The sequence below is a fragment of the Choristoneura fumiferana genome, chromosome 10, assembly GCF_025370935.1.
Source record: "Choristoneura fumiferana chromosome 10, NRCan_CFum_1, whole genome shotgun sequence".
Lineage (NCBI taxonomy): Eukaryota > Metazoa > Arthropoda > Insecta > Lepidoptera > Tortricidae > Choristoneura > Choristoneura fumiferana.
Window position 1 is genome coordinate 12,837,973 of NC_133481.1, and position 22,978 is coordinate 12,860,950.

At 34.3% G+C, this 22,978-nt stretch overlaps 2 protein-coding genes and 1 long non-coding RNA gene across 3 annotated transcripts; 1 reads left to right on the forward strand and 2 right to left on the reverse strand.

Moving 5' to 3' along the window:
- Window positions 1-10,030: 10,030 nt before the first annotated feature.
- Window positions 10,031-12,217, reverse strand: LOC141431621 (uncharacterized). Its single transcript, XR_012451735.1, has 2 exons — window positions 12,100-12,217; window positions 10,031-11,564 (listed from the first exon to the last, which is right to left on the reverse strand). It is a non-coding gene; the product is annotated as an uncharacterized lncRNA (long non-coding RNA).
- Window positions 12,218-15,577: 3,360 nt separating this feature from the next.
- On the reverse strand, window positions 15,578-17,161 carry LOC141431620 (uncharacterized). Its single transcript, XM_074092801.1, has 2 exons — window positions 16,880-17,161; window positions 15,578-15,813 (listed from the first exon to the last, which is right to left on the reverse strand). The coding sequence occupies exons 1-2, from the start codon at window positions 17,141-17,143 to the stop codon at window positions 15,628-15,630; spliced, it is 450 nt and encodes a 149-aa protein (XP_073948902.1). The 5' UTR covers window positions 17,144-17,161; the 3' UTR covers window positions 15,578-15,627.
- Window positions 17,162-18,338: 1,177 nt separating this feature from the next.
- On the forward strand, window positions 18,339-20,965 carry LOC141431763 (uncharacterized). The gene is made up of 4 exons (XM_074092942.1): window positions 18,339-18,415; window positions 18,884-19,027; window positions 19,508-19,639; window positions 20,810-20,965. Exons 1-4 carry the CDS (start codon window positions 18,344-18,346, stop codon window positions 20,963-20,965), a joined length of 504 nt encoding a protein of 167 aa, XP_073949043.1. The 5' UTR covers window positions 18,339-18,343.
- The last annotated feature ends 2,013 nt before the right edge of the window (window positions 20,966-22,978 follow it).

Sequence of the window (22,978 nt, forward strand, 5' to 3'; positions counted from 1 at the left end):
TCGAATCGCGCGTGTTGCGTGCGAGTCGAAGTACTAGGGAGGTACACCATTGTTGCGTCCAGTACCCGCGCAATAGCTGCTTGCGAATTAAAAAAGGAACGGACATCAACGCAAAATGGCCGTCCAACCGAAAGTCAGTCTCATTCCCGTAGAACTGTCACTTTTTTCAAAAGCTTTTTTTAACATCACTAGAGTCCCGAATCTCAATTTAGATTTCCTATTAATTTCACTTGTCAAAATGACAATCTTGCGCTCCCCGTCTGTCTGTCCGTCCGTCCGTCTGCGGCTTAGTTTAAAGAATATTAACCACGCAAACAAAGTAGTACAATTAAATTTTGAAATAAGATTTTTTAGGGTACTTCCTCTCTCTACACGTAAAGTAAGGCGAGAAACACCTGATTAAGGAAATACAAAGTATATTTTTTCTACCCGTAGTAGACACGTTATTGTTAAAATAGGAAAACAAATTACAAAATAATATGAGGACTTCATGGTACAACATGATGGGCATCCAACCTTAGTAAAGTAATTCAACTTAATGCTCCGAATAGGATCTTTTGAGACTTTTTCATGGAAGGAAAGCCATTTGTTTTGGTTAAATTTTTAATTTTCATTCTATTCACAAATCAGAATAACTCAGCACATTTATCTATCTTACTCTACTTTTGTTAATAATTATAAGATTAGAAACAATTGGATGTATTAAAATAAAATTCAGCACTATTTATATTACCTACATCTGAGTATAAGTAGCTATTAAAGGTATTAACTGCCATCCTATCATAGCATTTTATCAAAGATTGCATTTTTAACCGACGAAAAAAATGGAAGAGGTTCTCAAGTCGACGCGTGTCATATTTTTATATGTATGATCACGCATAACTTTTTACAGAGTAGTCCTGTTTTGCTAATTATTTTTTTATTGGAAAGGAATACCCCGAAGATGGACAAATATAAATTTGCAAAAGAAATTCCAACCCTAAGGGTAGGAAAACAGGGGATGATTGATTTTTTACTTATACTGATGGTAATGTATGATTATTTTATTTACCAGTGTGAAGTCGGTGCCTCAGCAATAGCCAGCAGGAGTGAACCTATAGTCGTCTACCTGCTTCTATCACTCCTCCTGGCTCATGCTGAGGCACCGAGTTTAAACTGGTACCCAGATTAACGTTCAATAAGAAAGGTTTACTATTTTTTGCTTTTCAGTTTTTTTCGGCAGTTTAATTTTTTTGTTAAAAAGTTTTTTTGTTATGAAACCGGTTGGCGTATTAAATATTAACACAACATCCGTTAATATGTAAAGTGGAATAACATCTAAACCTATTCATTTAAGGCTTTTCTGTTATACATGATTATACTAATATTATTTATATAGAAATGGACATTAACAAATGGCTGTCCTAAATTATTATTTAAGGGCCTGTTGCACAATTTTCAAATAAAATTCTGATATTTTTGTTACTGTCTTTTTTTCATTCGAACGAATTAAACAGAGAGTTACCTCATAAAATATTAGGATTTTATCAGAATGTATAACAAGCCTTATTGTGTTTTCATTCCGGATATTTCAGCAAATGGTTCTACGAATATCAATGATCACAAAAGCAAAGATTTTTTTACCGAAAGTTTTCAATCAATATCATGTCACATATTTACGCACTCTAAATTGAAAATCCCTGAAAATTTTGAAAGGTGCTTAGTTAAATTTAGTAACACTTGCAGAAATATAGCCAATTAAAATTGTATTGTTACAAGGTGTAAATATACGTAGACTAAGGGCCTGTTTCACCACTCAAAGGTAAATGTGATACCATCTCTGTTTTGTCAGACAAAACAAAAAGAGACGGAATTACCTTTATCTGTCGCATATAACGTACCAATGAGTGGTAAAACAGACCCTAAGATAATTAATTGCAATCATTTTTTGTTCCAGGAGCGAGTTTTAATCTGTCAATTCACTCCAAATTTAACCTTTTTTTCACGTTGGACGCCATTACTTGCGCCAATTGAGATTTTCCCATAATTTCATCTCCTGAAAAGATATTTTTTGAAAATTAATGAATAAGGTAATTAAGTAGTCAGAAAAATCCATGTCATAGATTGATTCAATAGTTATTTTATTGTATTACGCCATATTCCTGGAAATACGTGATCGTTGGATTAATTATCTAATCCTTTCCGCCAACGTGTGAGCCTGACCCTGACCATTTAACGCGGAAACGCTGCCTGCCCCTAAGAACTATGTCGTCGAATGAAATAATAAATTGTATATTTTTTTATTTTGAATCTTATTAGTTGTTTAATTATAATACTAGAAGTACATTATATTGTAATAATATAAATACGAGTTGTCCGTCGCTTAATATTGAAGAGGGTGGTCTCACCTAAGTTAGAGAGGCCGCTAAAGTTTGCGATCGCATTCCCATTGGTATCTCGCTGCATCTCTACCAGACTTCTCCCTGAATAATAGAGGGTGGCCGCCAAAACACCGACCAGAAGAACTCTGTATATAATAAATAATAGGACATAAGCTTCTTTTTTTTTGGACAGTTTTGACGCTGTTGGTGTTTTCACCGTTACGTTTCGCCTTGGCTCTGAAGGGCGTGCTCGGCGAGAAGGCACAAATGCTTCCAGGGGAAAATAAGCGTACTCGTAATACTACGTTACTAAATATATGCCATATTAAGGGTGCCTTTCCACCAGAGTTATGCTACGCTACGTTGCTATGGATGTGGTTGATATCCACATTCCACCAATCATACTCATTCGTCCAATGGCATAGCACTGGTGGAAACGGGTTTAACTAAGCTATGTTTTTTATATGGTAAGATGCGAGCTGTGGATGCGTGCTCTGGATGCGTGCTCTGGATGCGTACTATGGATGCGTGCGTCTACTCGAGCTGCGCATCATCCTCGCACAGCTGCCTCGCGGCTGCGCATCTTCATATCGCATCTTCCTCGAACGGCTGGGATGTGAAAACTATTTACGCTACGAAACTATGTGACCATTTTCACTAATGCTGAGCTATGTAGCCATTCGAGGAAGATACTCTCCCGTTAGATATAGGTAAAACTGTGCGACGAAAATGGTGCCGGTCGACATCTCAACATCTCTGACCATCCGTAACACGCATCCAAACACGCATCAGGAGCACGCATCCGCACGCATCCGGAGCACGCATCTTTTCATATAAAAAACCTAACTTAGTTGAACCATTACCATTACAGTGTGGACCAATTAATATTTTTGGTGGGTGGATATTAAAACACATCAATAACAACGTATATAAAGCCCTCCTAAGTGAGACTAATGTTGACAAACGTACTTGTGTATTCTAAAAAATATTAACTTTTCTTTGTTTTATTTGTTACGCGTGTTTATTAAACCAGTTAGCTAATACCTACCTATGATCAGTTTTTTTTTTTTGCAAGTGGAATAACACTGCAATAATGGCGAATTCCTGCAGTAAGAACAACGGCGAAATAATGAAAGTACTTTTCCAAAACAACATAAACTACGCTGGAGATCGTTTCAAAATTAAAATCAAATGAAATCAACTTTCAACAGACGTTAGTGTGTAAATAGGTCGCAACTTTAGAAGTCACTTTTTTATATTACCAGCGTTTCAAGAAATGCCATCATTGCCAAGAAGTGCGCCGAAGAATGGCAGAAAGTCATTCTTTCAAACAAAAGTAAGTATAAATAAAATTAAATTAAATTATACTTTAAATTACATAAAACATATTTAAATTAACCTAGGTTAATTTAAAAATGTATTATTTACAAAAATTACATTCCTGAAGTGGCTTTCTGAAGTTTTTAAAGTAATTTCCCAGGTTAAATTAAAATAAGTTTTGATTTCATGTTCATTTATTATTTTTAATATTATTATTTCCTATATTTCACTGTAAGTGCTAATCAGTTAATTATTAAGCCATTTAAAGCACTAGGTGCTATACTTACTAGTGAAATCAATTATACTCACGCGCCTAATACCATGTCGATACACTAAAATTTGAACCCAGTTAAAACTGAAACCTTAAGAGAATCAAACCACTTTCTCATGAAACCAACTATCTAATGAGACCTAATGTGTTTCACGGTTTCATTCCAGACATTTTCAATGGCTTAATCGTTCAATAATACTCACTGTTTGTTTGCATTCCGCCGGATATCCTCACAAGACAATGCTAAACTGATCGCTCCGAAGTGAGTAACATTACATTGTTCACGGAGTAAGATGCTTTGGATTGGAGCCCCTAGTTGAAGTTTTATTGGTCGTAAAAATCGTGTCGAACATGTTCTCATTGAACGCAAAACTTACATTAGTTAGAGATTTTGTATATGTTGAAACAAAAAGAGTTTTGGAAGTTCACAGCGGCCACGAAAGTACTATAAAAAAAAAATTTTTTTCTTTGTCGTTTGCGGAGTAAATGTCAAACGAATTGGGGCTCGCATGGCTCACATTTTATACGCGCTACCATGCCTTCCTGTATGTAAAATCTTATTCCTTGAGCATGATAAATATGTATATGGGAAACTTAGTGAACAGGTTTTTCAGCTAATGTTTATCCGCAGTTTGAAAGGAGTTTTCAAAAAATCCCATGGAATCGAATAATGTGGGATATTTAAGTTTGTATGAGAAAATGGATCAGGCTCGAAAAACTCACTTTCCCAAAACGTACAATTTCTCTAAAAGTGCACTTTTCGCTAAATGTACACTCATAAAAGGTACACTTTACCAATTGGGGGTAGTTTTTCAATAGGGTGCACTGTTTCAAAAAGTGCACTTTTCTAAAATGCACTTTTCGCTAAATTCCCAAAAGGTACACTTTACGCAATAGGGTGCACTGTTTCGAAAAGTGCACTAAAATTTTCAAAAGGTAAACTTTCGTTGCACTTTTCCAAAGCGGACTCATTTGGTATAAGTATGTGTATTATTCACGCCGACAAAATGGTAAAAAACTATAAATATTATTTTTTTGTTCACCTGACACACAAAGTGGGGTGTTTTGCTCCAACCCCGCTGTGTGGGGTGTCGTTAAATAGGTCTTAGAATAACCTAACCACCAAAAAGTTGGAAAGCCCCCGACCCGATAAACGGCTGAACCGATTTTGATGAAACGTGTTTAGAAACAATATTTAGATAACCTGCTTTCAAATAAAAAAGAAACCGCATTCAAATCGATCCACCCGTTTAAGAGCTACGGTGCTACAGACAGACAGACAGACACACATAGCGGTCTAACTTATAACACCCCTCTTTTTTCGACAAATCAACAGTGACTTAAATAATCGCTCGGAGAGTTCAATCAAATATATGCGTCCCCCACTTCTTATTTATGAACCTGTTGTGACGGTTGAGCAACCACGCGGCCACGGAACCCTACAGTGAGCATGGCGACATGCGATTGCCCGGTTTTATTAAGTTTAGAGATTTATTATAGTAAAGATTGTTGAAAATATAGCTTCTGAAAATGTGCACTGTCTGAGAACTTGCACTTTTTGAGAAAGTATACCTATTGGGATCGCGGGCAAAAGCTAGTATCTGATATCAGTGATATCACTCTACGAGTATGTTATACTCTCTGTGCACGACATCAGCGCCACCTAGCATCCGCAACTTTTTTGGCTTTGATGCTCTGACATTGTGACAAAAATCAAACCTATAACATATTAATTTATAATACAAAAATTACTGTGATACCATGATTTGGGTGGACAAAAGGTTATAAATTAATTTTTGGTCATTAAAATTAAATGAGGTAAGTAAAATTTATTCATAAAGTGTGTTTTATTTTCGTTACGTCAGGGCTTGTTTACTTCATGTTTAGTTGTACTTTTACTGTAAAACGAAAAGATAAAGCTATCTTATTGGTTTATTTGAATAATAGTAAAATTATATAATTGTTCTTATATCGCTAGTAATAAATTAAATATCGTTTTCTGATCAAAATGAGTATCATTTTGAAGACCGGTTTTGTGACTATCACTCAATATAAAATTTCAACCGCAAACCGTTTCATAAGGAAAATTGTTGCTGGACATGTCCGAGATGTAGAGGAATTAAGAACAAAGGGGCAGTGTTCAACAATTCAAGCTCTCATCATAACACAAACATCTATTACTAAAATTAGGTAGTTAAAGTCTATACAAATTTGCTTTCTTAATGACAGATTCATATGAGTATGACATCTGTCATCATCTTTGACAGAGCCTAGATTATTTCTTCTTTTGGCCGCTATGAGTGCTGCGATAGATTTCATTACCCCCACCTAGTACTTCGCACCCTCCCAATACACGGCTGTAGGTACACAACAATACAATCGTGTCGCAAACACCAATCATGTCTCAGAATTGAAACAAAAACTCAAGTGTCTCTTGATTTAATATGTTGAACATTTTTAATTAAATACAAAAAAAACATTACCAGAAACATGCTATTTATATTATACCTCTACGTTGCAAAATACAGGCTAATAAAATGACACACTCATGATCAATTAAAATTTCAATACAGAGACCTCAGAGGATTAAACACATTAAAAACCTCCTTCACAATTTTAGGGTGAAAAAACCCTAAAAAATTGGAAAAATCAATATGAAACTACAGACAAATAACAATCAGACATTCTACGGGAACTGAAGGCCACGTGTCACTGATCATAATTTAACCGAGTAATACAAGATAGGGGAGACCGGGGACAAAAGTATTTGCTCAAATGAATATTGCTATATAAAACTTTTCTTTATGCTCTATATATATGCGTACATTTTTATTAAATAGTGTTCGATTTTTTATAGTTACAAGGTTTTGAAAAATAATTGACGATTGTTACTTTTGTCCTCTATGGGTAGGACGAAAGTAACATGGTTAGAATCGAAAGTTAAACCCGTGAAACAACACTTTACTGAATATAACAACACTTTACTGAGCATAACCTATGATCACTTCTTTCTGTTTCATGTAACTTTAGGTACTTTAATGTTTGTAATTTACGATGTTTAATTTTTTCTGCATAAAAATGCTTTCTGCTCTTCATAATCCTAAGCGTCATTTAAAATCGATCCCTGTGAACATTTAGAGGTAGAATTGAGTGTAAGTTAATGATTTTTGGCGTACCTTATGACCTTAATGCAATTTATCAGGTTTTTTTTGGTCCAGCTTAAGCGTTATGTTACTTTTGTACATAGGTATCCCAGATTTCTCATTTCATACGTTCTTAGCAAAAAAACTAAATGTTTTGCATTAAACTTAAAAGATTCTATAAGCAATGGAATAAAGAATTACAATCTACACAGTATAATTGTCATAAACAAACGCATTGCTGAAAAGGTACAATTGAAGTAATGTAAGTAGTATAAGTATACTAAACTATCCTAAAAATAACTTAACTATATATACAATTTCCCCAAGTCTGGTCCTTGCGGAAGAGTACCCATAAGGCTGGCTGCATTTCCGCGCTGTATCGTGATCCCAATATGTTGGGCGAGAAATGCACCTGCCCTATTATGGTTAATTATATATTTTTTTTATTTGACCAAAAAGTTTGTGAGTAATACAATTAGTAGGTAGTAGTCATGTCGATATTATCGCCCTTATGATAAATAAGCGCCAAATAGATCAATCTTAAAACTTTACTTCAGGGGTGCAAAATCATGTTAGTAAGTACTTGTAATTTTACTTGAGGTTGAGACATAGGATTGATACCTGGTTACAAGCAGAGAAATGATATTTGCTAGCTCTGGACGGCTGCATGTAGTATTTTGATCACTGCATAACTCTACAAACCCGTTGTTACTTTCAACCCGCTGATACTTTTGTCCCCGGTCTCCCCTACTCGTACGGACGTCAAAAATAGTACTTATCAACCCAATTGGCATTATACGGCCAAATTACAAGCAATGGATGGCAAGTGGCACAACAATCTCTTGCTGTAATTCAACCAAGTAAATGCTTTACCTACCATTTTTTATGACAGTTCGTACATCAGCATAAAATAATAAGGTAAATGTTCATTATTGACTTGTAAGTGAAAATAGCCTTAGTTGTGTTTTAAGTCATACAATTAACATTGAACCATCGATTTCATTGAACTCTTGAGTGGTAAAGGAATTTCTTGATCGACATTACATTTATCAATTTACGTAGAAATACCGTCGTACCCACACTAGCGCCCAAGCAGCGGTCGGCCGGTAGGTATGGTGTAGTTTGATGTTGTGCTAATATAATTCTGCGGCCTTGTTATGCCAGTAGTGCTCAAATTCCAAATCCATTCTTTCGTTGTTATTTTAGCAGTACGAGTTGGATGAGAGCGAGTTGAATGGGCACGAGTTGGATGAATACGAGATCTTCTTCTATCCGACTGCCGCCAAAAAACAGGGTTATTTTCAGTTGTAATTGGGTTTAACGCCGCTAAACTCTTAGCACCCTTGGTTTTTTTGCCCGGGTCCCTTCCAAGGAAGTAGTAAATTGCTCCAAAAATGAGGAATAGCACGATCGGAACTCTGAAAATACGTATAATCACTATGACCATCACAATGAAAACTTTAGTCTACTCCGGACCGTAATGCAAGTAGAGTAGATGCATCAAAATAGAGTTCATAAAGGCATGTCATTGTAAGTAATCGTGTCAGAACCAATCGAGACTTTTTCCTCTATATTTATACACTTTTTCGTATTCATAGATTTAATCAAATAACGAAAGTAAACACTTTGGAAGCTCAATCTCTATTATTATCAATTTTTGGGCAATCAACTTGAACAAGTTCCGTTAAGTACAGATTAAATCGAGAAAATATCTGACTTTAACTTGCATGAAATTCCTATTTATTTTGATTCTTTTAATTTGTATTTAAAGATTCACTCCGACATTAAAAGAGTCAAAATGATTAAAAAGAGACGACCTTTATTTTTACATAATTATTCTCTTTGATACGTTATGGGCTCATCAGAACTTAGTTTAAACAAAAAGATAAATTAATGAAATGTTTCGTGATGTTTGTAATGGTCATTAACTCAACGTACTAAAAAAATACTTACCCAAGTATTGATACCGCCATAATTTATTTATGATCTCAAAAGATCAGAATAAAACTGAGAGAAAAACTCTACAGAACTGCCAAACTTAGTAAAAGAAATCTGTTTGACTTTCGTTTCTTCTTTTATAAACATCATAAAGCAGTGTCTACACTCATAAAAAATCCTACACAAGCTGTTAACAGATCACCTCTATGCGAAGAGTTTTTTGTATTTGTCTCCACTCCGGTGAAAGAATTCCTTATCCCATGGGAAATCGGGAATCATACTTTGATCTTCTAGTCATCATAAAGTAAACTTTTATGCAAATTCTGTTTGGAGCTGTCCAAATCAGTTAAGATTTTTTTTCTGATTTCTAACACACTTAACAGGCAAGAATCCTAATCTAATTATTGTTTAGGTTATAATTCCGTTCACTAAATAGACGGAACAAAAATGTCACTCGATTTGTTTTTACCAAGGTTATATGTCCACGGCTTTACATTTTAGAATTAAAACAAAAATCCACATTTACAAACATTATGGAAAATGAGATTCGCGAGAAATCAAAGACGCGTGAGAAAAAATGTTCTTTTACATTCGTACCTTTCAAACATGTCTTGACGGATTACTTAATTAAGAGTACCTGTCTGTACTAATCTATCTCTTTTTCGTTATTTTCATCTCAACTCTTTTTAATCTATACTTACTAATGTAATTAAAAGATAACCTTTGTACCGTGGTATGTAGAGTTTAATCTTTGGATCTACATAACAGATACCAAAGATGTCTTTCAATCAACCTTCAGTATCCGAGTAAATATTCAGCGTTTTTGCGACGTTTTTTGTCCTTGTTACAGTTTCAGCAAGTATTTATTATTAAAAGGGATGATGACAAGTGAACAATACCAAAACTTTTGAAGTGAAATTTAGTTCCTTTTGCGTACGTCTTTTACTTAATATTTTAAGTCGGACTGTTAGTATACAAGGTAAGTAAAGAAAAACAGGTATGTTTAATTTTTTAATCCCTATAAACATAATTACAACATTCACATAATTGTGACATCAAACTGGTTTTACACATGAAAACTTAAGTAAATTACAAGTTCTATGTTTGTAGTGTACAGAATTGATATGGGACTTACGTCATTTTTCGAATACGGAACGTTGGACTTATGAACCCGTGTTACTACTACATACTCACAGGTAGTTTACTAAATTTTTTCATATATACTAAATGAATATCTCGTAAATTAATAATAGGTATCCCTTCTTGTGCTTAAAACTGTAGTTGCTATAGCGTACTTGTTTGTACAAAGACAAATAGCAACCGCAACCAGACGTTGGTTTTAGTACTTTGAAGCGTACTCGTAATGTAATGTAATAAATTTTAATTTAGGCATTAGATCAGATCGAAATTATTATTTTTTTCTAGCTGCAATATTGTATAATAATTAACGTACAATAATTTGCACGAGAGAGAAGTGGATCTGTGACAGTTGACTCATCAGCAAGTACCTACTTCCGACGTTCGAATAAAAACAAAGTAGTAACAAAGTATTTTAGTAAAACATGGCATGCTATTTTAAAGTAGTATTTTTTATTAAAAAATATGAAAGTATTTCTAGAGGTACTTTACTAACTAGGTACTCTTAAAGCTTGCTTATAACAAAAACACAGGCTATAAGCTGAGTCTATAAGTAAACTTATTTTATCATTTCGCTTAGCCTATCTTTGACGGTAAAAAGAAATTACAACAGTTTCTTTTCAAAACTTCCAGAGTCATCGGTGAATATCCTATTTTTATCCATTTACAACTAGTACGACATAGTACGAGATCTATGCCACGCACCAAACTTAGCGAATAAGAATAACTGGAAATTATCTTTATTTAACGATAGGTAGTCACAGGCGTAACGATTTATTTGCGGAAGTTTAGACTCAAGTACAGTACCCGGTTTAGACCTTAATAAACACTAATACATTGGGAGGCCATAAGGCCAACGAGTTTGTAGTGGTCAATCGAGCGCCGCAATGTAATGGAACTAGCACGATTTTTCTTGCTAGCCTAAACTGAGCTTGATAAGACATTCTAAACTTATCCAAGTGAATCGCACATCTGCGGCTACCATTAGGTTAAGTATGAATATTCGCTCATAGCGATTCGTGTGCGCCCGCACTGCTTCTACCTGAATCTTCTACACGGGGGTCTCAGTGCTCTGAAAAACGAAGCGTTGTCAGTCTCTCCACGATATCGAATAGTTATGTTCTGCTCAATCATGGTTAGGTTTGGTAAGTGATCACTGACCAGATTATCAGTTGTGAGATGACGTCGCAACTACGTCACATTTTCGGTCATATGTTCCACTTAAACTGTAAACGCCTGATGTTTTTCTAATTCTACTTGGGCGTTGATGGTTCGCTTGAACTCATTAATATGGTGCGGAGAATGTGTGGTGGCGCCGTCGTCGTCTCTGGCACGCTCATCAGATACTTCGTCGCCCAATATGCGCTGAAAGCGAGCAGTCCCGTCAGCATCAAACTAAAAAAAAATTTTTTTTCATTAACGAAGCATGTACTTGGACTTACATAGTATAAAAAATTTTGACGAAGCACGTTTCTGATTTTATTCTTGTAGGGTTGACAACTGCCTGGTATGATTTCTGTTTTTATATATTTTTATGGATTCGAACTAGTCGTAGAAATAGACTGTCAAACATTGTTTTTCGAGAAGCGCCTGAGAATATGTAATGTCTATTCAAACTGCGATGACCATGAAAATGCTTCGCGGAAACCCGTTTAAAAAAAAAGACTTTTTTGAAAAAATATGTCTAACTTGTTGTTTCTTGATGGATTCTTCTCAACAGAGGTTTTCTCGACCGGTGGTAGATTTTTTTGACATTCATAATAAGTGCTTTTTAAAGCCGAAATTAAATACTTAAATAAATTTTGACTTTGATTTTGACATCTTTTGCAGTATCTTGTGGTCGCTGGTTGAAACAAATTGCTTATAGATCAAAGGTATTAATTTGCAGGCAAAAAATGTAGAAAATAAATGAGACGTGTTTATTACTTACAATACAAGAGCCATAATTGCAGTTGGATCTCCAGGATTATAATATTCAACAACGCACAGCCTTTAATATTTACTGACTCTGCTCAATTGAAATCAAAGTCAAAAGACTGAGAGGTTATATAGACAAGATGGGAACAGAGCCAGTATATCACAAGAAGATATACACTCTTAAGCTATATCGCATGTAAATCGACAAGGTATTATTACAGGTATTATTATTCGCACATGATCGCTAAGTGTAGCATTGAGGTCAAAATTATGCTTTTGGCATGTTTGCGATGCGCATGTAGATGACTTTTAATGCGCAAAAATAATGCGTCAGTGGTACACCGTATGGGCGGGAGCACCAGCGGGATCCTGAAAATGATAGCGGAGCGTTTTGACTGTAATTTTGGGGCGATATACCGAACTCCATGTTCACAAACATGCGGATCGATAATTCTGCCACAACTGACTGTATTGCACTGTAACATAGCTTATACTCGTAAGTTAATATTAACAACTTGTCTGAAAATAAATATTTTTTATTTTTTATTATTAATCTGAATGGCTTGCACATGTGCCACCCTAGGCATCTTTTATAGTTTAAAAGAGTGTCTCTTTACTAATTATCATTATGTGACTTAGAAAGGGGCATACTGAGTGTTAATTTATCTTACAAGCTGTTCCGTTGATAGAGCATATGTGATAATTCTGTATTAAATTTGTTGTGCGTGTCGGGGGCAGGCTGAAAACCAGCGCTGGCAGCTTCTGTGCAAGCGCAGCTGAGTCTGTTTCTTTTGTCACAGTGCAAGGGACTTGGGACATTGAGCTGAGATTCTAAATTAGTTTATTGTTTACTTGTATTCTGTTTGCCTATCATTGTATTGTTCATGTTGGATAATAATTATTATTATTATTTATTTCTGATTTCTCATATCCATAGATTATTGGTTACAAAGCACTTATAAGACTATGTTAGTATGAAAACAAAATTAAATTAAATAATAATTAAAACTAAATTAAATTAATAAATCAATCTTCTTTCTTTCTTTCAAATATTTAATCAAGTATTTAATATTTAGTCTGACTAAATAATCGTCATTGTTGTTTATAGAACAAGTGTACAGGTAATTATTTTGAGAAGTTAATACGAGTAAACCTCCATATAATTATAAATTAACTGGCTGGAGATTGATAAAATGATAGTCAGTTTCTGTTCGGAACCCAAATCTATTTTGTGTTTGAAGTGGTGTAATAAGATGTGTAATTAGTCAGTGATAAAATACCGCAGTATATTATAGCTTCTGGTGTGATCATCGTTTTATTATTTCGATACAATACGTGTCATATATTGATCAAATACGAATTGTGTGGTTGATGCCTACAGACTAATTGTTAATCAAAGTTATGAGAGACGGGTAATGGAAACACACGGAGTAAAAATGTAATATACCCCGCTGCTTTTCTTTATTTAACATCATCACAAAATCTAAGAATCGAAAAATCTCAAATAAAGTTAGTAACTATTTTTTCACCTCAGCACCTCAAACAGGCAGGTTTTGCTATGAGAAATCAGTGAGCAAAATCGCATTTTGCTCACTCCGTGAGACAAAGTAACTTTTTAATTATTTTTTTAAATGCTGAGTACAGTGTTGGGTCTACTCACTGAATTCCAAATATTTGAACTTTACTTTGATCTGTCATTTTACTTCAACACGAAAAAAGCGAGAGATAGGATCAAATGTGTTGATTACAATCTTAAATTAAATTGTTGGTATTCAAAATATATCGATACCTAATAAATTACATGAAAACGAAATATTTCCTAAATGTGATTATTATATTTGTTTCTTAATAAACGGATTCTATTTTTAAAAAATGTGTTGGTTTTGTAAACAGGTAGGTATATGTGGTTTTATTCTTATGTTACATTTAAATTATGTTCTCGCTGCTGAGATGAAAAATTGTATATGTCACACGAGACCAAAGTTTTTTTGCATCTCGTTATAGCATTCAATTATAGAATCCTTCGCTTACTCGGGATTCAAAATCAACACTCGCAACAAAAACCAACTTTTCTCTCTCTTTGCACAAATAACTATTGCCTGTTCTTTTTTATTGCTGTTTAGAAAGTGAGAAAAGAAATATACTGATATTTTCAACCAAAAGTTTGTTTTACAGATTTGTAACATCTTAAAATACTAATAAAATTGCATAATCGAGGACATTCCATTCTATATCGAACTTAATGGGCCAAGTTATAAAAATATTTGGAAGAACATACGAGTAGTTGCAAAACTTGCAAGTTGTACAAAGAAATAAAAGTTAAACAAATCCTAAGAGATTGCCTACGCCTACAGTTTAGTGTGAGCACAACTTACAGTCCAATTCACCTTTATTACCTGACTGCCCGAAGGAGGGTGTACTAATACAACCAACTAAAGTTCAATAAATATGCAAACTGTCATATTGTTAAGCATCTAAAAGCTTCAAGCTCGTTCATAACATCAACTGTTTCTCGGAAGTTCACACTTTCACAGTATAAAAATAGCATACAATACAATACAATACAATTACTCTTTATTGTACACCAGAAATAGTAAGCGATACAGAAAACAGCTACATTGAGAAAATTACAAGGTAAGCAATAGGCGGCCTTATCGCTTAAGAGTGATCTCTTCCAGGCAACCTTTTTTACTAGGACTAGTTTACAGCAGGTGGTGCATTAACAGTAGATCAGAAAAATTAAAATGCAACAAAAACACATCTACACATATACATTATCGTACATATTATACACGTCTAAAGAATATATTAATTAACTAGGATAAAGCTAATTATCGCACGATGACAGATAGTGCTCCTTAAGCATAGATTTAAAGAGTGACAGAGATTTTGCCCATCGTAAGTTAATTGGTAAGGAATTCCACAACCGAATAGCCTGGACAGTATAAGAATAGACATAGAATTTAGAGTTAGAAAGAGGCACGGTGAGGAGAAAGTTCTGAGAGCATTGAATAGAAGTTACGTAGCTAAATCGCTCTTTGAGGTAGCGAGGAGTTGCAGGGTTAAAGCATATCGTTGGGGATAGTGCAAAATTGCAAATCTACGGCACTAACGTTGGTAAAATCCGCGTATCTGAATTTAAACAACATTCAAAACCAAAAAACACTATTAACTCAAAATTCTGTAAAATACAACAAATTAAGTTTAAATTATCCTCTGTAAAACTGTGCAGATCCGTGGTATTTACGTATGGTAGTTAAGCGATTTTTTCAATACCTCTGATGATATCTAAGTTAATCAGATATGGTGCAGCGTTCTACGAGTAAATATTTTAGAATCGGTCTAACTTTTTCCATAGACTAAAACACACAAAGTAAAACATACAAAGACACATCCAAAATTTACTTTATTACATTAGTATCTATAAATGAAATGATAATTCATAAACCTAGAATTAAAAATCGTGTAATGACTAATGACATAAACCACCTATTTACATTATTAACGTTCATTTATAACATTTTCAATAAAGCTTACTGAATTATCTTTTATACAGAAATATTACTATAATTAAGTCGACAAGCACGAACAGCGCGCCCAAGAGGCATATGACGCCGATACCAAAGTATGTTTTGTCGAATTTTCGGACTCTCCTAGTCTGCACCTGGCCTGCCGAGGCATCTGGCTGGCTTCTGGCACGCTTCAAAGCTTTGTATTCGTGGTAAACCTTGAAAAACGACACAAACTTATACAGTATCGATGGCCCTAACATAAGTATCGATATTACAATACAATACAATACAATGACTCTTTATTGTACACCAAAACAAAATTACACAGAGAAAAAAAAAATCTTAGCAACTACGAGTAGTATGAAAATGTGGACATGTAAGTTAGGAAAAACAACAGTTAGGAAAAGGACTGTACAACTTATCTCTTTTATCTCTTGACAATGACCTAAATACCAAATAGTTATTTCCCAGTAATGTTCTATTATTGTGAATTATTTGATTAGATGAATATTTAAAAAAAAACATATTTTCAAAATAAAATCAAAGTTCCGAAGTATTAAATTGTAAAACGCAGCCATTTCGCTGGAATTTAATATGTGGCTTTGTACAGTCAAGTGCAAAAATAAGTATATATTCGAACCACTCAAAAATATGTTACTACTAAGTCTGTGGTACATATTTTTGAAACTTTGAATAAGTTCATATTTTTACACTTGACTGCAGGTCAACTCTAGAAACTACTATTCATCTTTATGTTTCTGTTTTCCAGAGGGTAGAGACAAGTTGTATGATATTTCAATGCTATACAAGGCCCTTTCTTCTATCTAAACTATCAATAACCCCATATTTGAAGTTCATTTTATTTGCATTGCATTTGTAACATCTGTCTGTATTTGGTTTTTTAATTCATAATGTACACATTGGTTAATGGCCATATATGTCAGCATATTTGTTTTTTTTCCTTGCATATTATTGTTAATTAAGGGTAATCGGTGTTTGAAGGTACTACAGTGGCGGTTCTGTGTAGGGCCGTAATGAGTCAGTCAGTCAGTCTGGAATTGTCTTGTATGTTAAGAATGCCGTCCATCGTTCTGTTTGAAGGTACAGCCACCAAAAACACAGTAAAAGTTTATCCCTAAATGTAATCCAGTTTTAACTGTATGAACTTAATTATTCATATCATTTAGACTGAAACTGTGTCTTCATTACAAGTCACCCAATTCGAAAGTAGAAAACCAAAATATAAGGGAAAAATTTAGGAAAACCTGATTGAAAACTAACCAACATCACGCCAGTAATGAGAAACATCACAATGCCCGTCCCCAAGAAGTAGGCGTGGACGAATAGGTCCAAATTATCTTCTACCATGTTTGTTATGATCAGGCCGATGTTGATTATCGTTTGACTCCAAATGGTGCCACCAATCCAGGTCTGTTCGTCCCGGTACTTCGGCCTGCTGCCCACTCCTGCTCCCGTCCAAAACCCCCCACCAGCCACCGCCAGAGCTAACGTACATAGTTTGAGGGCAAGACTAATATATCGCATGTGTTTAGTTTGTGTTCATCATTTTGAAAGACATGGGACTGTCAAAGTTAAGTTTTTTTTTCAGAGATTATGACTTGTGACTTGGTTGACGTTATTACAGACAAGTTACAGACTGAGCAACTTATCTGGGAATCGAAAAAGTTTTTAAGTCGTTCGCATACGCTACACTTCACTTGTAACTACTTCTAAAAAAAAGTAAGACGAAAAAGTATGAATAGAAGCTTACAAAAAAATACAATTATTTATTTTTGAAAAAACATTGGGATTAATTTAAATAAGTAGTTTTAAGGCTATTTCAATCACTTGCCTCGCCAACTTTTTATGAGCTCTTCTAATGAGATTTTCTAAGATTTTGTTAGTTGTTATTGTAATTGTTTGTTAGTAACTAGGACGTCACTTATTAGCCAAATCAATTGATTGTAAATTATATATTTTAAAGCTTCTAAAAAAGTAAAAATCAAATTTTACTGATAATCAAAAATTAATCTGGTTTCTCTTGTTTAAATTAAATGGTTTTCAATTGAAGCTGTGTCTGGACACTTTTAGTTAATGATTCAAAATATCCTTCAATCAGCGTGGGACCATTTCTGCAGTCATCCTGTATCCAAGCTGCAGTACCGTTCGTGACGAAAGAGAAGACAACGGAAGAGAATGACTTCGAACACATCCGTGAGGCGGCTCGGTTAAACTTGGCCGAGTTGTTTATCCACCCGCTCGAGTCTAACAGGGCTTACAATATTTGCTCTTTTAGACTCCAAGAGCCGGCTAAGCACCAGTGGTGTATGTTCCTGCACTCCGATTTCTAACCGGAGGGTGTGGTCTTCCGTCGCTTTAGGAAAGCAAGAATGAAAATTCCTAAATAACTTTTTTATTTTACTATTATCTATTTGTGATATGTTCTGTATTGTTATTATATGTGATTATTTTCATGTTTTTAATTTTACAGTGCATTGATATGAACAGTAAATAATTTTTCATTTCTTTATAAACAAAATGATCACGATTGCCAAAAAATTCGACAACACCACAATACTTAACATTTTATTATTTGTTGTGTCCGTGAATGTTTCATTTAATAACATAAAATCACTACCATGTGCGTTGAACCTTGTGGCCATCAGATAAAATATTTTTTTATAATAAATCCTTAAATAGCCAACTATTTCTGCGAATCACCATTTCGCTCACCATCGCCTCAGCATGCGTCTCCAAACTGTTTTATTTTGTATTTTATACTTATCGCAAAAAGCATGTATTTGTACAGAAAACTACGTGAGTTCAATTTATCATGATTTTAAGGAGCACCATTTTTAAAAGCTTTTTGTTTAACTCGTGTTCGTATGTACCTAAGTTTGTAAATTATGGTTTTCTTATTTGCCCACCATTTTTTAACCACTTTTGGTGTCCGATTGTGCTGAAATTTGGCGTACTTAATGTAAGTTTAGTGAGAGTACAATAATCTGGTAGTAAAGTTATGGTGTCCGGAAAACGGAACTATATTCAACAGTTAATGGCAAGAACTTGGAACTTGGTACGGGCGGTTATTTAGTTTAGATGACACTACAAGTAAACGCAATGAAAAGTAGTATTAGCTAAAAAAATTACAAAAATATTTTTTTGCCAAAAAAATTACCTTAACATGTATACGACATCAAAAATCTAGGTCAAAAACTTCTTCAATGGAAATTAAATAAGAAAATGCATTTAAAGAGTAATCCAGTACCTAACTTATTCTTTTAGGGGCCATTTAAAATGTTGATAACCAAATTTGATGTGTGCACTGGACCAAGGAATAAAGACTGCACTGTTTTAAATGCGACCATTCTTGGAGGAGGCAACCTCAACGTGGACGTTAAAGTTAAGCAAAATTGTAACCCGTCTAAGGTAGGTAATAAGTAAGTTAGCTTTTAAGATCGTCTTTCTTTCTTCTTACACTTTTCTCATTTAGAACAGTCGAGTTCTTATACTTCTGAGCAAAAATTCACTTCTACTCGTTCACACATATAGTCGTCATTTCAAATATTTTTGATCAAATTTTCTTTTTGATCAAATTTTTTAGTTTAGCTTATTGATCAGTGCTTATTAAGCCTATCATGAGTTTAACAGTAGTCAAATATGCTGAAACGAAGACCTCATTAGGTCTTCGACATCCTCCGAAGCTCAGAGTTGAAGGGTGTTGTAGCCAAACATAAGTTTTGGTTTAGGATACGCTTCTTTTAAAGCAGAGTGGATATTAACGTCACATTGTCTCATCTACATATCAGTTACGTAAAACTGGCCGTGATTGACCCCTATCTCACCTGATGTAAAGTCCAGATGAGGCCAAAGGTTGTTAACCCAATCGTTTTTATTTTAATATTTCAGGCTAAAATTCTAGTCATATCCAACGGCAAAGAGCTGGTGAGACTTCAAATGAACAAACCATGTGATCATTTGTTCCTGAGACCGCTACTTGAAAGCCTATTTACTGTTACAAAAAACTGCGTAATCTTAAAGGTGATAAACTGAAATTAATTTTTAACCCTAAACTTGGCAAGTTGAGACAAGTATACTCAATTCAAGCCTCGTTGGATTCTTGTAGAGCTAACAAACATAACTTAAAAAAATACAAAAAGATGATTTGAAATAATGTATCTTATTTATTAGTTACGCTGCCAAGTTTAGGGTAATCTCCAACAAAAATCAAACAAGATTTAAAAAGCTATTGTATCTTGTTTTGAGATCAAAGCACTTATAATATAAAGCTAATAATAATAATTTAATTATAATAAATAATAACTGACACCAAGGACTGACTGTATAACTGACTAAATGACGACATCGTGAGAGTTGCGGGCAACTGGCGGATGCAAGTAGAGAGTTTTCGTTCATTATGGCATTCTAAGGAGGAAGCCTTTATTTAACAGTGGACGTCTTCCGGCTGATGATGAATAAAAATATGATAAAGTGCAAACTTTACCCACGTTTGTTAAGATCTTAGTCGCACGTATTTTGTCTAACGTCTAGCAAAAATAAATGTCAAAGTGACATACAGAGACTAATGATTATTAAATTAACACGAGCTTAAAAGCCCTATGAACTTATGAACGATCATAAGTGTTAATTAGGATTCGCGCTGTCCTCGTTCATCCACCATTAACTCTCACATTATGTTTTTTTATATGTAAAAATGAATCTTTATTTCCCTTGATCACCGCATCACACGTGAACGGCTAGACCGATTTCGATTTGTTGTGTTTGCTATTGTCAATAGAAGGTTCTTATAAAAGAAGATTTAGAAAATAAAAGAAAAACTACAACGGGGGCGAAGCCGCGGGCACCAGCTAGTGTTTTATAGATATTTGTGTACTAGACACTGGCAAAATCGTCTTTCGATGGACAGAGGCATATTATAAAAAAACACGAAACTAACCGTCATATCACCGTCATGTCAGAGCCATATTTAAAAAAGTGTTCATCTATAGGCAAAACTATATGATAAGTCTACTTTGACAATGGTGATGAGCAATTATCTTAAATTATTTATAAGGCAATTAGAATCATTATTCAAAAACATTACATTAAGTATTCAAAATCATTACATTATTCAAAATGTCATTACATTGTTCATGTCATATGAAATAAAAATTGCAGTATGCGATAGTTATTGAAGTCCTTTATTTTCAGGGTGACTACAATTGCAAATTGGACGTGGAACAAATAGGCACAAGCTACTTTGGCGGCAAGTTTTTCTACGGAAATATGACTTTCAAGTCAATTTTTTACGGAAACGACTGTAACTTCTCTTGTACTCAATTACATGTTACTTTAAGTCCAAAATAATCATGACTATTATCACTTGCAATTACACGAAACTTATTTTTTTATTTTGTCATCTTGACCCTTTCAGCCGTCCACGTAATCGTAGAAATTATAACGAAAACGTTGAAAATGCATCAGATCAAGCTTCCTTACGTCAAGCCCTACACTTCGTCATTCGTCGTCTAAAGTACCTATCAGACCTTGTTACTCCAAGACCTCGTGACTCTTTTCAAGAAAGTTGTACTGTATTATGTTATAATTCCTTATTTAACATAAAAACACATTTTTTTTTTAAAAAGCCACAACTAATGTTTATTTTTTTTATATTATTCCTGGTGATTTTAATAAGTGTTTAAATATATAGAACCAAAACAAACCTTCATACTAAATTTTTGGTGGTTTTTTGCGCCTCCTGCAAAATTTGATCTGATAGAATAACGAAGTCTAACACTTTAGCCGACCGACTTGCAGGGTATTAAGACACCCACACGATCATAATATATTAAATGTGTTATGGTAATGGCTGTGTTATTATTCAAAATTGTATTAGCACAGCATAATGAGTAGATGAAATATACGTACCTATACTCATTTAATATCTGTTTTGTACCTAAGTTGCCATCTTTAAACTTAAGAATATAACTTAACCTAACTAATCAACAAAAAGTTTTAAAATCCCCGACATTGTCACTTCAAAGTTCAATATTTCAAAAACGGCTGAACCGATTTTGATAAAACATGTCTAAGAACCATCGGTAGAAAAACCTGCTTTCAAATAAAAAAACCGGCCAAGAGCGTGTCTGACACGCCCGAAATAGGGTTCCGTAGTAGCCATGACGAAACAAATAAGTATCATTTTTCTAATATTCCAAGTTTACTTAGGCTGCTGTTTACTCTTAAACTACTAATAGGTAATTCTCAAGAAAACTTAACCGTTATAGTTTTCCTTGTAAGTTTGATATACTTACTACCATCCTGAATTTTTTCACATTTTTCCACCCACCGGTTTAGATTTTTGAGGGGGGGGGAACACTTGATTTTAATGAAAATTTGCACTTTAAAGTTGACTATTTTGTAAACAAATCACTGAATCGAAAAATCGTTTTAGCAATTCCCTAATGGTTTTAAAAGACCTATCCAACTGTAAACTGAACATTGTGTAACCTTAGATAAGTTACACAATATTACAAAACTCCATGTAGCAGCTTCCAAAAGATAACAGTTGATAACAAAAAAAACTAGTGATTTATGAATTATAAAATAATACAATATACTCGTAGAGTTCAATATCGATGAACATACGATCTTTATTTTAATTTACCTTGCTCTTCAGCGACCATACGTGAAAGACAGCTACGTTGTACGACAGACATGGTGTTTTCATGCATGTATGTAGTTGTGTGCTTACATTTGGTTTTGAACCCGAACTTCTGAAGAGTTCGCAACGCGTTAGCATTTGATGTTGTGTTTGTGATAGTAAGGTCTATGTGACATGCATAGATTTGCAACTGTCTTTAGTTAAGTTTATGTTTTTATGTTAAGTTTATAATTATTCATGCATGTCTTCTGTTATACGAGTAGTTGTTTGAAATTTAATATAATGTTGTAACTCATAAAGTTAGTAGCTGCAGTGTTACAAATTTATTTCTTGTTAGCGCTTGATTAAGCCCTGTTTGACCCTATTATATGCCTATAAATAGAAAAAAAACATATCTAGTCGTAGACATAGATACGAATTCTCTCCATAGAGTTCCTATAACGTTCTGGCAAAGCATGAGATTCCTATTTTTAACCCCCGACGAAAAAGAGGGGTGTTATAAGTTTGACCGCTATGTGTGTCTATGTGTCTGTGTGCCTGTGTGTCTGTCTGTGGCACCGTAGCTCTTAAACGGGTGGATCGATTTGAATGCGGTTTTTTTATTTGAAAGCTGGTTTTTTAGCGATGGATCTTAGACATGATTTATCAAAATCGGTTCAGCCGTTTCAAGATCATCAGCTCTTTTGTTCGCTGCGGTAGGAATCTTAGACGCATAA